Consider the following 12699-nt stretch of genomic DNA (forward strand, 5'->3'; position numbering starts at 1 on the left):
GTGTGCGAGCATGTGTGAGAGTGTAAGTTTGTGTGGGCCTGTGAGCCGTGTGTGGACATGTGTGTAAGGGTGAGTGTGAGCCTTGTGTGAGCGTGAGTGTGTGTGAGTGTGAGCGTGGATTTGGGGTAGATTGGAGAAACTTTTGGTCTTGAGTAGACTGAGGCTCGGGACGGCCAAGGGTGTGACTCTTATCCCCTGGAGAACAGGATCCTGGATGCGGGCGGTTACGGGGTTTGGCGTGATTACACCAAGGACTCTAAATAATCCCATGGCTTTCACCTGCCTCAGAAAGGGTTAAACAGAAAAATGTGGTCGGCACGTATCTGGGGGCACGTGGGTGTGGTTTATTTCCCTTTTCCATCTGTGGATCACCTTCTTGCTTCCTTCAGACCAGCAAGGCTCTGCTCTCCACACAGTTTAAGGCTTGTCGTCCTTTTCCTCGTTCGGAACATTCGCTCTGAACTTGAGGGTGCTGGCGGGAGGCATCTGACCCCCGCGGACGCCCGGGCCCGTTTGGGCCGCCAGTTGTTCTCAACGGACTGGTGTTAGGACCCAGGAAGGACGCCGCGGCGAGGGGTATAAATAGAGAAGCAGAGCCGAACAAAGTTTGAGCCGGCGCCTGACATCATTGCCTCTCCACCCCGAGCTGGGGCCGCCGGGGCGTCGGGCTGAGTCAGAGCGGACGGGGCTGGCCAGCGGGTGCTCGGCCGGGGCAGGCGGGAGCGCCAGGACCCCGCGCCTCCCCCGTCTTCTCGGCCGCCCGCTCCACGGGAGGACAGAGGGGTCTGATTCCAAGCCCGGCCGAGACAGACGGGCACTCCTGAGAGGACAGCCGGCCCCGCGGGGCTCCGGAGCGGCTTTGGGCCGCCGTCCCAGGCGTGCGCGCCGACCGTGCTCGGGTTCGCGGGCGAGGAAGACACGCGTGGGCTCTGGGGCCGGCGAGGAAAACACGCGTGGGCTCTCGGGCCGGCTGCGTCTCACACGCTGAGCAGAAGCAGACCGTCCTCTTTCCGGAACCTGTGAAAATGTCCCTTTCCTGGGGAAGTGAAAGTTAGGGCGCCCGCTCGGTGGCAGAGCGTCGGGAGTCCGCCCGGACGGCGCTCTAAGTCGGGGAGCCATGAGGCGGCCGCCGCGCTGGGCCGGGCAGCCCTGGCTGCTGCTGCTGTGCTGCCATTTCCAGGTAACGTCTCCCGTGGCTCTTCCTGGGGTCCGACTGGACCTCCCGCCGGCAGCGGCCCTACGGTGTCTGACGCTCTGGTCTTTTGTGTGCAGGTGCGCGGAGCCTACTCCAGGTCGCCGGCCCATCCAGGTAAGGGGGCGCCTCCTGTGCGGGTCACCGCCTGGCGCAGGGCTCCCCACACGGTGTGGTCGCTTGTCTCGGAGGCCCACAGAGAGTGGCCCTTCTGCAGGGCCCCTGTCCCCGGCTGGCCACCCTGCCCTTTGTCTCCTGGTGCTCTGCTCACCCTGGTGTCAGACCTGGCCTCTGGCTCCTGGTCTTCGCCACCTTAGAGGAAGGGAGGGTGCACGCGTTCTGTCTGCTGCCCTCATCCCGCCGTGGGTCTCCATGCTGACTTAGGGCCCCGTCCTCTCTGTCCCCGTCCCAGCTGGCGCTCGCTGTCCATGGGCCAGTGCCAGTCCTCAGTCTGCAAGCTGTCCCTGAGTGGCGTGGCCGCGTCACAGGTGCAGGCGTGTGGAAGGAGGGGGCCTGGTGAGGCGCGGGAACCCCCTGTGGCCACTGTACCCTTGGCTTCCTGGCTGCTGTGTGTGGTGGTGAGGAACCCATCGAGGTCCCTGAGCCCGTGCTCGAGAGCCATGCAAACAAACCCTGACCCATTGGTGAGCACGCCTCTGACTCCAGGCTCTCACCGGCCACTGTCACCTGCAGCCTGATCCCCTCCAGGGCACCATCCAGACAGACCCTACGGGTACAGCCAGCATCCCCGGGCCACCCATCTACAAGGCCAGGCCTCTGCTGGGAGCCCCAGGACCTCGGTCGTGGGGCTGGACCTGTCTCCTTTGTGGGTACCCCAGCAAGGCGGGGATCACTGCCTGGACCACCTGTTTCCGTGGCTGGGTGTTACCACCTCTTTTCCACCCACATGCCCAAGTTCAATCTTCTGTTGGAAAAGGTGTGAAGGCCATGAATTTCTATGTGCTCCTCTTTCCCCAACCCAAGTGTGGACGGAAAGAAAGCCGGGCTCTGCGGCTCAGGCATCACACCGAGGAGCATGTGTGTCTGCCCTGGGGCTCTCCCCTTCCTGCCGGAGCCGGCTGTGGCTCCCGCTGGTTTTCCAGTGGACAAGAGTGAGGGAAGATGTCAGCGGGCAGACGGGAGGTAAGGCAGCCCCCAAGACCCAGGCTGCTGCCCGGGGTGGGAGAGGAAGCCGAGAAGTGGCTTCCAGATCGTACCCTGGCCACATTGCATCCACACACGTATCCACACCCATGTATACACACTCACACGCATATACACGCACCCCCACACGTGCACACACATCCACACCCATGTACACACACCCACATACATGCATATACACGTCCAAACCTATCCACACACACAGCTGTGCACATGCGTCCACAGGTGTGCGCCCAGGCCCTTGACCCTCAGCTGCGAGGACTGGTTTGAATTCAGTCTCTGCTCCACATGGAAACGTTGCTCGTCTCTTAACGCCCTAGCTTCCTGACCTGGCTTCCTCCAAACCAGCAGCACAGAGACACAACGGTGGTGGGCGAGCGTGGACAGCAGTGAGCCCGCGAGCCTGCGGGGAGAGCTGGAGCTGCTCAGCCTTCTTACTGACATCCACACCCATGGGCTCCCTTCTGGTCTCACTTCCCGTGTCGGGGTCTCTCCTGTCCTCGCCGCCCCCCACCCTGTTGAGAGTTCATTGTCTACCCCTCCTCCCTCCTTCTTTACCATAATGACAGAGGCGGACGCTCCCTGGACAGGACCGTGGGTGTTCCCTTGTGGACGAAACCCTACTGCTTGCATTTTCTTCCTTCCCCTTTCCCTCCTCCCCTTCTTCCTTCTCTCTGTGTCTGTCTGCCTGTCTCTCTGTGTCTCTCTGTCTCTCTCTGTCTCTCCCTGTCTCTCCCTGTATGTCTCTCTCTCTGTGTCTCGGTGTCTCTCTCTCTTTGTCTCTATATCTGCCTCACTGTCTCTATCTCTGTGTCTATCTCTTTCCGTATCTGTCACTGTCTCGGTCTCTCACTATCTCTGTCTCACAGTTTCTGTCTGTCTCTCACCGTCTCTGTCTCTCACTGTCTCTGTCTCTCACGCTCTCTGTCTCCCCTTATCTCTCTCTCCCATCTCCTTCCTCTCCCTCCTCTCTCTCTGGCCCTTATGTCGTCTGCTCTCCCTACATCCTGCGGGGAAGTCTGACCCCCCCCCCCCCCCCCCCCCCCCCCCCCCCCCCCCCCCCGTGCAGCACCTGCACCAGGAGGCCGCCTTCCCTTCTGCTTCTGGGGGTGCCGACCTGCAGGGTCCCCGGTGGGGAAAGCCTGGCCCAGCACCTGTCAAGGGCACCCGCTCACAGACACGGAGACGTGCAGGGAGCCCGTTCCTGAAGGGGGAGCATTTGCAAACCGCCTAGATCCCCACCCGCGGGGAACCGCTCTGTGACTTGAGCCTTGACTTCTAAGGAACGCAGAGCAGCATTTACAAATGCCAACATAGCGGGTGCTCGGACGTACGTTCTGCGGGGTCCCCACGGGGCCTCTGAGGGAGCCTGTGCCCTCTGCAGAAGAGAGGTGGGTGTTCCAGAGAGAGCAGGCGGTTTGCCGGAGGTCGCCGGGTATACGTGGTGGTGACCTCAGGAGCGCTCGTGGGCTCAGACACGTAAGGGCACTTGGGGACCACGAGAGCGTGGTAGGTGCAGAGCGCAGGTGTGCACAGGACTTCGGGCGAGCCTCCGGGAGGGCCCGCTCTTTCCACTGCGGCCACTCCAGACTTGCCTTCTTGAGGTCGTGCCGGGACTCGTGTGCCGTCCCTGTCTTGCTGTGACCTAGCGCACTCCCCCTGCTAGTGTTGGCCTGACTGCGCGCCGTGGGTCGTGCGTGAGCGGAATCAGCGCGGACGGCCAGCCCGCCCACGGCGGCTCCCAGGGCACCGTCCTTGGCTTGTCTGTCTACACCAGCCCAGGCCACGAGGCCTTTGCCAGATGTGTGTCTTTACCGCGTAGACACGTGTTTAGTTCTGTAAATAGAGGGACAACCTGAGATCATTCTGAGCCTTCGTATTATCAGTGTTTACCTGTGACCGTGGACTGTCATTTTGGGGAAGTGACCGCATTAAACCTTTCCCCCGGCCCCAGCCTGCTGAGTCCTTGCTCCGCTCCGAGGACAGTGCTGGGAAGCGCGATGGTTGATAGACCTAAACCCGTAAATGGCGCCAGCCAAGAAATTGCCGCGCATTTAAAAAGTTTACCAACATGCTGTCTATAACTTCTCTAAGGAGGAAAAGGGACCTTGCCCAACCCCGTTATCCAGCGATTCCCAGGCCTGAGGTACGCAGAGCAGCTGGTCCCGGCCCGTCTCCGGGAGGTCGGGGTAGCTCCCCTCGCGGCCCTGTTGCGAGGTCTGGAAGGCCAATGCTTGTGGTGATTATAATTCCCTCTGGTTGCAGACTAGTTTTTTCTCTGTGCAAATCAACAGTTTGTTCCCTTTATTTATGTATTTTTTATTGAGGCATAGTTGACATACAACATTAGTTCAGTTTCAGGCGTAAAGTGTCATGAGTCAATATTTGTACATATCGCAAAATGCTCACTGCAATAAGGTGAATCAACGTCGGTCAGCACCATGGTGCTACGTGGTCTGCAACGGGCTGTCTGAGCCACTAGGTCCTGGCAGAAACTTCGTTCATCTTCCCAGTGCAAAGTGTTCGTGATGGAATTTTTAAGAATAATGTTTATACTCTATTGAACGAATGGAAATTTGAGCAGTAGAGATTTTGGGGTGTATGTAGTTTCAGAAGTATATATAAATATATATTCTTTCTATGTTTATCCATTCGTTTATTCATCGTTGCACTTCATTCTGCCTACGTAATTTAAAAAAATTTATCACTGAGATTACTGTTTTGGGGAGAATCCAAATGCAAAAGTGTGGCTTACGCAGACGCACACCCTGCAGGCCTGTGTTAGACGTGAGATTGGGGTACAGATGGGTCGGAGAGTCTGACAACCCACAAAAGTGTTCAAGTACTAGTGAGTGCCGTGGGCAAACAGGAAGGAGTTGGCAGACAGGGCGCAGGGTGGTGGTGCGTGGGCTGTCGTCTGGGCCAAGGCTCCCGTGGTCTGGATGCTGGTGCTCGTGGCAGGCAGTCCTGTGGGCAGGTCGAGAAAGGCTGAGCGGGGCCGGCTCCGCGACCGGCGGGGACTGATTTCCTCCGTGGTGCACCCTTCTGTGGAACGAGGCATGGGACTCTGGGACTGACTTCCTGCAGCTTCCGGGATGAGGGTTCCAGCGCACGAGTCCTAGTGAGGGGCGGGTGTGCGGGATCTGGAGGAGAAGCTGGAAGGGAGAAAGGCAGGAGCACCGGCTGTCCCGCGTCCCTGCGCCTCACCACGCTGAGTCCAGCACGTTGCATCGGGGTGAGAAATGATTCCCGGAGAGCTCTTTATGGCCGTGGCGGCGTCGGCCGAATACCCCCCTCTCGCTCCTTTCATTCGTTAGGGCCACAAGTCCCAGAAGGAGCCATGTAGTCAGGTTTGCTGTCTTGTCTAACCAGACACGTGGTCTTTTTGGAGTTTATCCGATGGAAACCAGGGTGCTTATACGACCTGGACATCTCAGGTCACCTGTTTTGGGGAACGTAGCCCCAGAGGGTCGGTCTTACCCCCAAAAGAATGAGATTTGCTTGTTCTGAGGACCCTCATGGGTTTTTACGCCCAAGGTTGTAAAGGGGAACCTACGTGTTGAATTTAGCTCTTAGGCACGTCTCGTTAGCACCATGCAATGCTTTAGTTAAAATAATCAACTTAATTGATAACGTGAAGATTTGGGGAGATTTCAAATAAAGAATTGGCACAGTTTGGGTTTCTGACTGCTCCCTAAAAGCGGGAGAACTGGCTGTGCTGGGTGGACTTCCCTGCAGAGTTGCGGGGACAGCAGGGGGCGGCTCCAGTCCTCAGACAGGACACACACGTCCAGCGAGTCCCAGACCCCACCAGTGGGCCGTTTCCAGCACCTGCTGCGATTCCGCTGTGCTGGGCCTGCCAGGTGGGAGACAGCTGTGAACGCCCCCCTGGGCCCGGTGCCCTGTGCACATTTCTGTTTGCGAGCCCACCACTGTGCGGCTCCAGTCCATCCAGCCATCTCAGTGTTGCCCGTATGTGGCGGCTGGGACAAGGCCGTGGGGCTTTATCCTTGTCTGCAGCTCAGGGATATGGGATAGCGGGCCCTCTGCGACCCCAACCCCTTTCTCTTACAGACTCTTGGTAGCTCGGGGGGCTCCCTGTGCGAACAAGACCACCATCCTGTTCTGTCAGCCTTTCTGCCCAGAACAGGTAGGTGGTGGCCAATTGTAAACAGGGATGATAGGGAAGGATTTACCATCCACAGCGTTAGTTCTATGAAGATGTGGGTTGTGAAGAAGATACCGCACCTGTTCCTGGCACGATGGATGTCATTCCCTTTTTGATCCCCCCCCCTGCCCACCCCAGATGAATTGAATAACAAGTCAGCGATGTTTCCCCTCTTCAAAATGAATATCGTACATTTTAGGGGGGAACGCATGGCAGAAATGGAAATGAGTGTTTTTGATTTTGACATTTCACCGTCTCCATATTGCATTGATAGAGCAGGGCCATTTCGAGTGGACGTCAGCTAAAGCCACGTGTCTCCCCATTTTAAGTTTTTAAAGGAATGCACGTCCACACGTTCGAACAGAGCAGACATAGAAAGGAATGGAAATCTTCCGTCTTCCACACAGTTGGTCAGTTTCCTCGCCCCTAGAATACGGCCGTCCGTTTTTAGGCTTTCCATGCAAAATCTCTCTCTCTCCCTTTCCATCCCACCTCCCTCCTTCCCTGCCCAGCTGGTGCGTTTCCCACACATGGTTGGTACTAACACATTTTTCTCTCACCTTGATTTTTTGACAATACAGCTTGGGGAAATTTCACATCAGGACACGTGTATCAGCCTTGTCCTAATGACCTTCTGGTCCGTTATGCAGCTGCTCTGTGCTTAGCACACGGCCCCTCCGCTGATGAACGTTATTCACACGCTCTCGATGCTGTAAACCAGTACCCCGTACATAGCTCTCCGATCCCATGTGTGAGTCTGTCTCTAGCACGAACTTCCAGGAGCTGAATTACTAGGTCAAAGTGCACTTAAAAGTTGTGTAAGTCATTGCCGTATTGCCCCCCAGAAAGGCTGTACCTTCCGCCAAAAACGTGGTAGAACTTGCCAACTTAGTACATCTGTTTGTCAGTCGGCTGGGTGAGCTGGGACAGGCGAGTTTAAGGGGAAAAAAATGAGCAAGGTTGAACATCTTTTCATACATTTAAAAATAATTTGCATTTCTTTTTTTTTTTTTTTGGACTGCCTGTTGATGTCCTTTGCCCCTATGTTCTGCTGGTTTAAATTTTCTTAATAGTGGGAGTTTTAATGAATACAGTAAATTTAATACATTTCTTTAAAAGGAAATCAGCACATTTCTGTTGCATGTATTACATACACAACTCCCCGGTTCAATTTAGCTTGATTCATTTTCACGTACGGAAATATTTAAAAAATTCTCATAGATTTATCACCTGGTTTCCTCAGAAGCTTTTATGTTTTATTACATTAAAGGCTTTTAAAACAATTTTTTTTAAAAGATTTTATTTATTTGAGAGAGAGTGAGAGAGCACGAGTGGGGGGAAGGGGCAGAAGGAGAGGGAGAAGCAGGCTCCCCGCTGAGCAAGGAGCCTGATGCGGGACTCGATCCCAGGACCCCGGGATCATGACCTGAGCTGAAGGCAGATGCTTCATAGACTGAGCCCCCAGGCGCCCCTCCATGCAAGGTTTCCTCCTTCTGGAAATGTGTTATGGAGTAGGGAGTGAGTTAGGAGTCTTGGTTTTTTGCAGATGGCTAGTTGGCTCTGAAACTTTGTTGTGTGCTTCTCCTCTGGTTTAAAAGACCACTTTTACCATGAGCTAGCTTCGCGAGTGCATGGCGATATTTACGGGTCTTTTCCACCGAACTGTTTATGCGTAAGCAGCACCAGATCCTCTCTGCAGCGGCGACCTCATGACAGGCCTTACTCTGTGTGAGGGCCGGGCCCCCCGCCCCTGTAGCCGTCCCCCCGCACAGGTTTGTTGGCGATTCTTGCTTGTTCCCTTTTCTAGATAAGCTCTGTCATGAGCTTCCTCTCACACAAAATCTCTCAGCATGTGTACAGCAAATCTCCTCATGTTTATATATGAATTCAAGGGTTGGTTGACATTTTTACCATTTTGAGTTCCTTTTTCCAAAAATAGGTTATAAAATGCTTCATTTATTCAAAGGTTCTTGTCCATCCCTCGGTGTTATTTTATTGTTTCCTTTGTGAGAATTTTGTACGGTTCTCATTCTTTTGCACTTAAGTGTCTTCTTTTTGTGGGCTGCGTTGACAAAAGAGAACGTTCCTTCCATTCTGTGTTCGCGTTATCGTTTGAATACAGGGAAGCTGTTGACTTTCGCGGTCACGTCTGTATAGACCTCCTTACTCGCTTCTTTCCTGGTGTGTAACAGGGCTTCATTTACCAAATTCCTTCCTTATTTGTAAGGGTGTTTCTTTTTTTTCATTCTCATTATGAGACATACCTCACTTGAAAATAATGATCCCGTTATCTCCTCTTTAAACATTTTTTTACGGTGAATAACACAGAGACGACTTTATTAATTTTTACTTCTCTATGATCTGGCAGACCCTTCGGGCGGTGGACGATTATGTCGTCATCTGGACCATTATGTCCACTTCTGGGAACTAATCACAGAGAGCTAATCCGGGAGCTGATTGCAGCCAGGAGAGGGGCTGAGCGTGTGGGGGGACGCCGCCCCCCCGGACTGTCCCCCCAGATTCCACCACGGACCCTGGATAGGAGCAAATAAGTGAAATGGTTCATGGGGTATTAAGTGGGACGAGCAGAGTAGGACACAGTGTATCTGCACGAAATCCTGTCTACCCAAAGTACAAGGGTCATGACGGAAATCCTGACGCGGTTAATTTTTAGTATGAAGCAGAGTGAGAGCAGAAAGACCGGGAGCCGTCAGGGGGAGACTCGGCGTGAGCCTTGCGCGTCAAACCAGCCAGCGGGGCGACTTCTGAGGAAGCATCGGCCCCTCGTCTCTACAAATAGGCAAACAATATAATTACTTTACAGGTTATTGTTACAATAAAACAAGGAGTCAGGAGCCTTACACAATGTTGGTAACACTGGTGCCAGTTTCCTCCTCTTTTTAAATCCCCGCAACATTATTTCTTTCCCTCACCTGACTGCGTCGGGTATGTCCTCTAAGACAGTATAAAGCAGTAACGGGACAACGGCCACTCTTCCTCCTGACCCTAACGGACACACTTCTTGTGTGGCCCCATTATGCCTGGTGGCCGCTGTTCCCTTCGGTTCAGAGGTATCTGTTCATTCCTATTTAACACGCTTTATGCCATTAAGGAAATATTCACCCATTTATAATTTATTAAGAGCTCTTTTTCAACCCCGGAGTGTGTGTGGAATTTATTCAGATTCCTCTTCGGTGAGTCCCACAGTCTCTGCGATGTCCCTCCTCCCTCCGTTCACGTGGAAGGTAAGCGGTTCCCCTCCTGATGGTGACTTAACGTGTTTATTCTTTTCTTCCCCCAAGGGTTTGAGGTCTTGGCTTCCGCTTCCCATTACTGGCCGCTGGAGAATGTGGACGGCATCCATGAACTTCAGGACACACATGGAGGTAGACAGGGGTGGTGAGAGAACCCGAGGCCGCAGGGACAGGGGACGCGGGGTCAGGGGCCGTCAGGGGAGACAGACGTGGGCAGCGTCCACTGCGAACCCAGGAGATCAGTGGAGATTAGTGCACGTTCAGCAGCTTTCGCCTAATGCCTGTTCACCCGAAGTATTTTACTAGAACCTTGACATGTCCTTATCGTGGAAGGACGGAACTTGAGACTCTAAGTCTCATTAAGGTGTGCACCTTCCCCCCGATAACCTTAGAGCAGAAGCAGCTGTTTGAAGCTTGAAGCTGCAGATGGCGGGTCCATCTGCCTACGAGTCTAGATGGACGTGTTCCAGACAAAACTGGCGTAACCCACACGCCTGCCGGAACCGGGGTCCGCTTGAGCCGAGCGCCGAAGGGCGTGCCAACCAGCACTAACGTGCACTTTGTGGGGTCACCGTTTCACTCGGCAGAGGTCCCCCCGCCTATCAATCGGCTTCTGCACACGTCACTGGCAGCTCCCTTGGAAAGACCGAACGTCACCCAAGACGCCCCCCAGGTCCCTAAGTGCACGGGAAATACAGTCTCTATCTGACCGAATTCGGATGTTTGCCGTAAGGAGAAACCGCAGAGGCCCCGAGCACTTTCTCCCAGTATAAGTTTTGACTGACTTGGGATGCTTTTACGTTTTATTTTTTATTTCCTTATTGCTCTTGATCATGTCACATGGCTGACGTCACAGCACCTGCCCACGTCATGTCCCTTCCCGTTCCGTGCAGTGGAGTTTTTAAAAAGCTACTGTGCTTTCCACACCAGCACGGTGGCATTTTCCTTACCCCGTAACTTAACGTGCAGCCATAAATTGCCACCTAAGATTCTAAAATGTTTCCCTTAAAATTTGCAAACTGAGAAGCATCCTGGCTGGAGTCCAGGCCACCAGTGTCCTCAGAGTCAAGGGCAGTCAAGGAGCAAGGTCCTCCAGGAGGGTGGAAGGACCCGCCGGTGCGAGACCAGCCTGGGGGCCCTCAGCTTCCCCTCTTGCCTGCCTGCGCACGGAGAGCCGTGGCGGCCACACGGGACACCCGCCTGGAGCTCCGTGTTCTCTCCGAATGGTCTGCACCTCGGGGCTGTAAGCTCCCTGTGGGGGTCGTTACATGACCAGCTCGGGTTAAAATGGACTGCTTCCCCCGTCACAATCCCATGTCTCTTCTCAGGGCCTTTATTTGAAAGCCTGTGAAAGGAGACCATCCCACCCCGTGGAAACGCACTGTCCACATACTTCATTGTTCAGGACACAGAAACTCAGGTTTTAGTCGTTATTTCAAACAGTAGCTCAAATATTCATAGTCCTGTCCTAACCCCTCCACACAATGCACTGTCATGATCCAACCAGCAGCTTCGGGTGACTAAACACCTGTGCCTGTGGGCAGTTCTCGTAAAGTCATATAATCGCCAAGACACAGGTCGTGGCTGAATTTTGCTCACCGATGTGTTACCTTCCCTGAAAACTCTGTGTATGTGTGCCCCGGGTCACGTGACTGGTGTCGGTGTCACCGCCGTCCCTGGATCCATTCTTCACGTGACGGTGCCGGCTGGCACATGTCAGTTCCGTCCTGGGCTCCTCGGAAAACCGAGGGAGCAGGGCCCATCAGCACATTTTGCTGCTGGGACCGTCGAATGGCCTTGGAAGCCGTTCCGTGCTCACACAGCTGTGTTACTTGTCGCTGAGTCCTCTGTTGTGCTGTCCACGTGTCATTACCATGCCGTCACCTCCGTGCTGTGTCCCCGGCTCGTCAGTTGTCGTGACATCACCACCACGAGCAATCTCGTCGCGGCTGTTTCACGGCTGAGCTCAGTTCCATATCTCTCAACTAGGTGTCTGAGGGCGTGGGACGCGGCAAACTGGAACCCACGTTTGTGGCGGAAGCCAGCAGCTGTCACGCCCCCCGCCTTGGGACTGGCGGGCCAGCGCGCGGGAGGTCGGGGGTGGGAGGGGGGCGAGGTCGGGAGAGAAAATCCAAGACGCCTGCCGGGTGCAAGACGGCTTCTCGGTGCGCGTCAGTTGAGAGATATGCCGTTGTTGCTCATGTCACTCATGTATTGTGCTTTTTCTTTTGTCCCACCTAGTGTTGCGAGCCCACAACCTCACTGTGCTTCCTTCCCATAATTCTACCTTTGTTCGTACCAATGACTCTGCCTACTCAAATTTCTCTGCGACCGTAGGTGAGCGCTGGTATCCTTCCGTCCGTGTTCTGTCGAGATCTGCCGTGAATCTAGAGGCCAGGTCGATTCGGTTCCGTGTGAATTCACTTTGGCTTGGCGAGCGAACAAGCCTATACCCGAGAACGCGGCCCGAGACCCGGGGTGTTGGCATAACCGTTTCCAGCTAGGTCTAGACGTAGGGCCACCCGCTGTGTGTGTGGGAAGGTGTTTGGAAGCGTTCACGTGACCAGGGTCTCCCGAACCAGCTGCTGGTTTTCAGACCCAGACAGACATGAGATGCTTTCTAAAAATAGAAATTGTTTGGATTTTCCAATGGCGTATATTCTTTGGGGGAGGAAAAGCATACCCTCTGAATGGAAAATTGAAGCTGATTTTAAAATACCTCCCCCCAAATTTGATCTCTTACAAACATTAAAATTAGCATGTCTTCTGTAGCTGGATTTTTTTTTTTCAATTATTAGAAGCTGCTTTACAAAACACCGAGGAGAGTCAGGGTTCAATTATTATCTTACTTAATAACCTCAGAGCCCACATGTTTCCTATTTTTCCTACGCAGCTCAAAGCAGAAGGGAGAGCAGCTATTG

General features: G+C 54.2%; 1 protein-coding gene across 2 annotated transcripts in view; it reads left to right on the forward strand.

The window, feature by feature from the left end:
- The first annotated feature begins 632 nt into the window (after positions 1 to 632).
- The window catches only part of ADGRD1 (adhesion G protein-coupled receptor D1), a 126040-nt gene continuing 113973 nt past the window's right edge, over positions 633 to 12699 (forward strand). The window contains exons 1-4 of one of the 2 annotated variants that reach the window (XM_040620049.1): positions 633 to 1180; positions 1273 to 1309; positions 9827 to 9910; positions 12020 to 12115. In XM_040620049.1, the coding sequence (XP_040475983.1) occupies positions 1118 to 1180; positions 1273 to 1309; positions 9827 to 9910; positions 12020 to 12115 (280 nt within the window). In that variant the 5' untranslated portion in view covers positions 633 to 1117. The remainder of the gene's footprint in view (positions 1181 to 1272; positions 1310 to 9826; positions 9911 to 12019; positions 12116 to 12699) is intronic. The other variant, XM_040620050.1, reaches the window with a different exon arrangement.

Source organism: Ursus maritimus, unplaced genomic scaffold (genome assembly GCF_017311325.1).
Source record: "Ursus maritimus isolate PB19 unplaced genomic scaffold, ASM1731132v1 scaffold_33, whole genome shotgun sequence".
Taxonomy (NCBI): domain Eukaryota; kingdom Metazoa; phylum Chordata; class Mammalia; order Carnivora; family Ursidae; genus Ursus; species Ursus maritimus.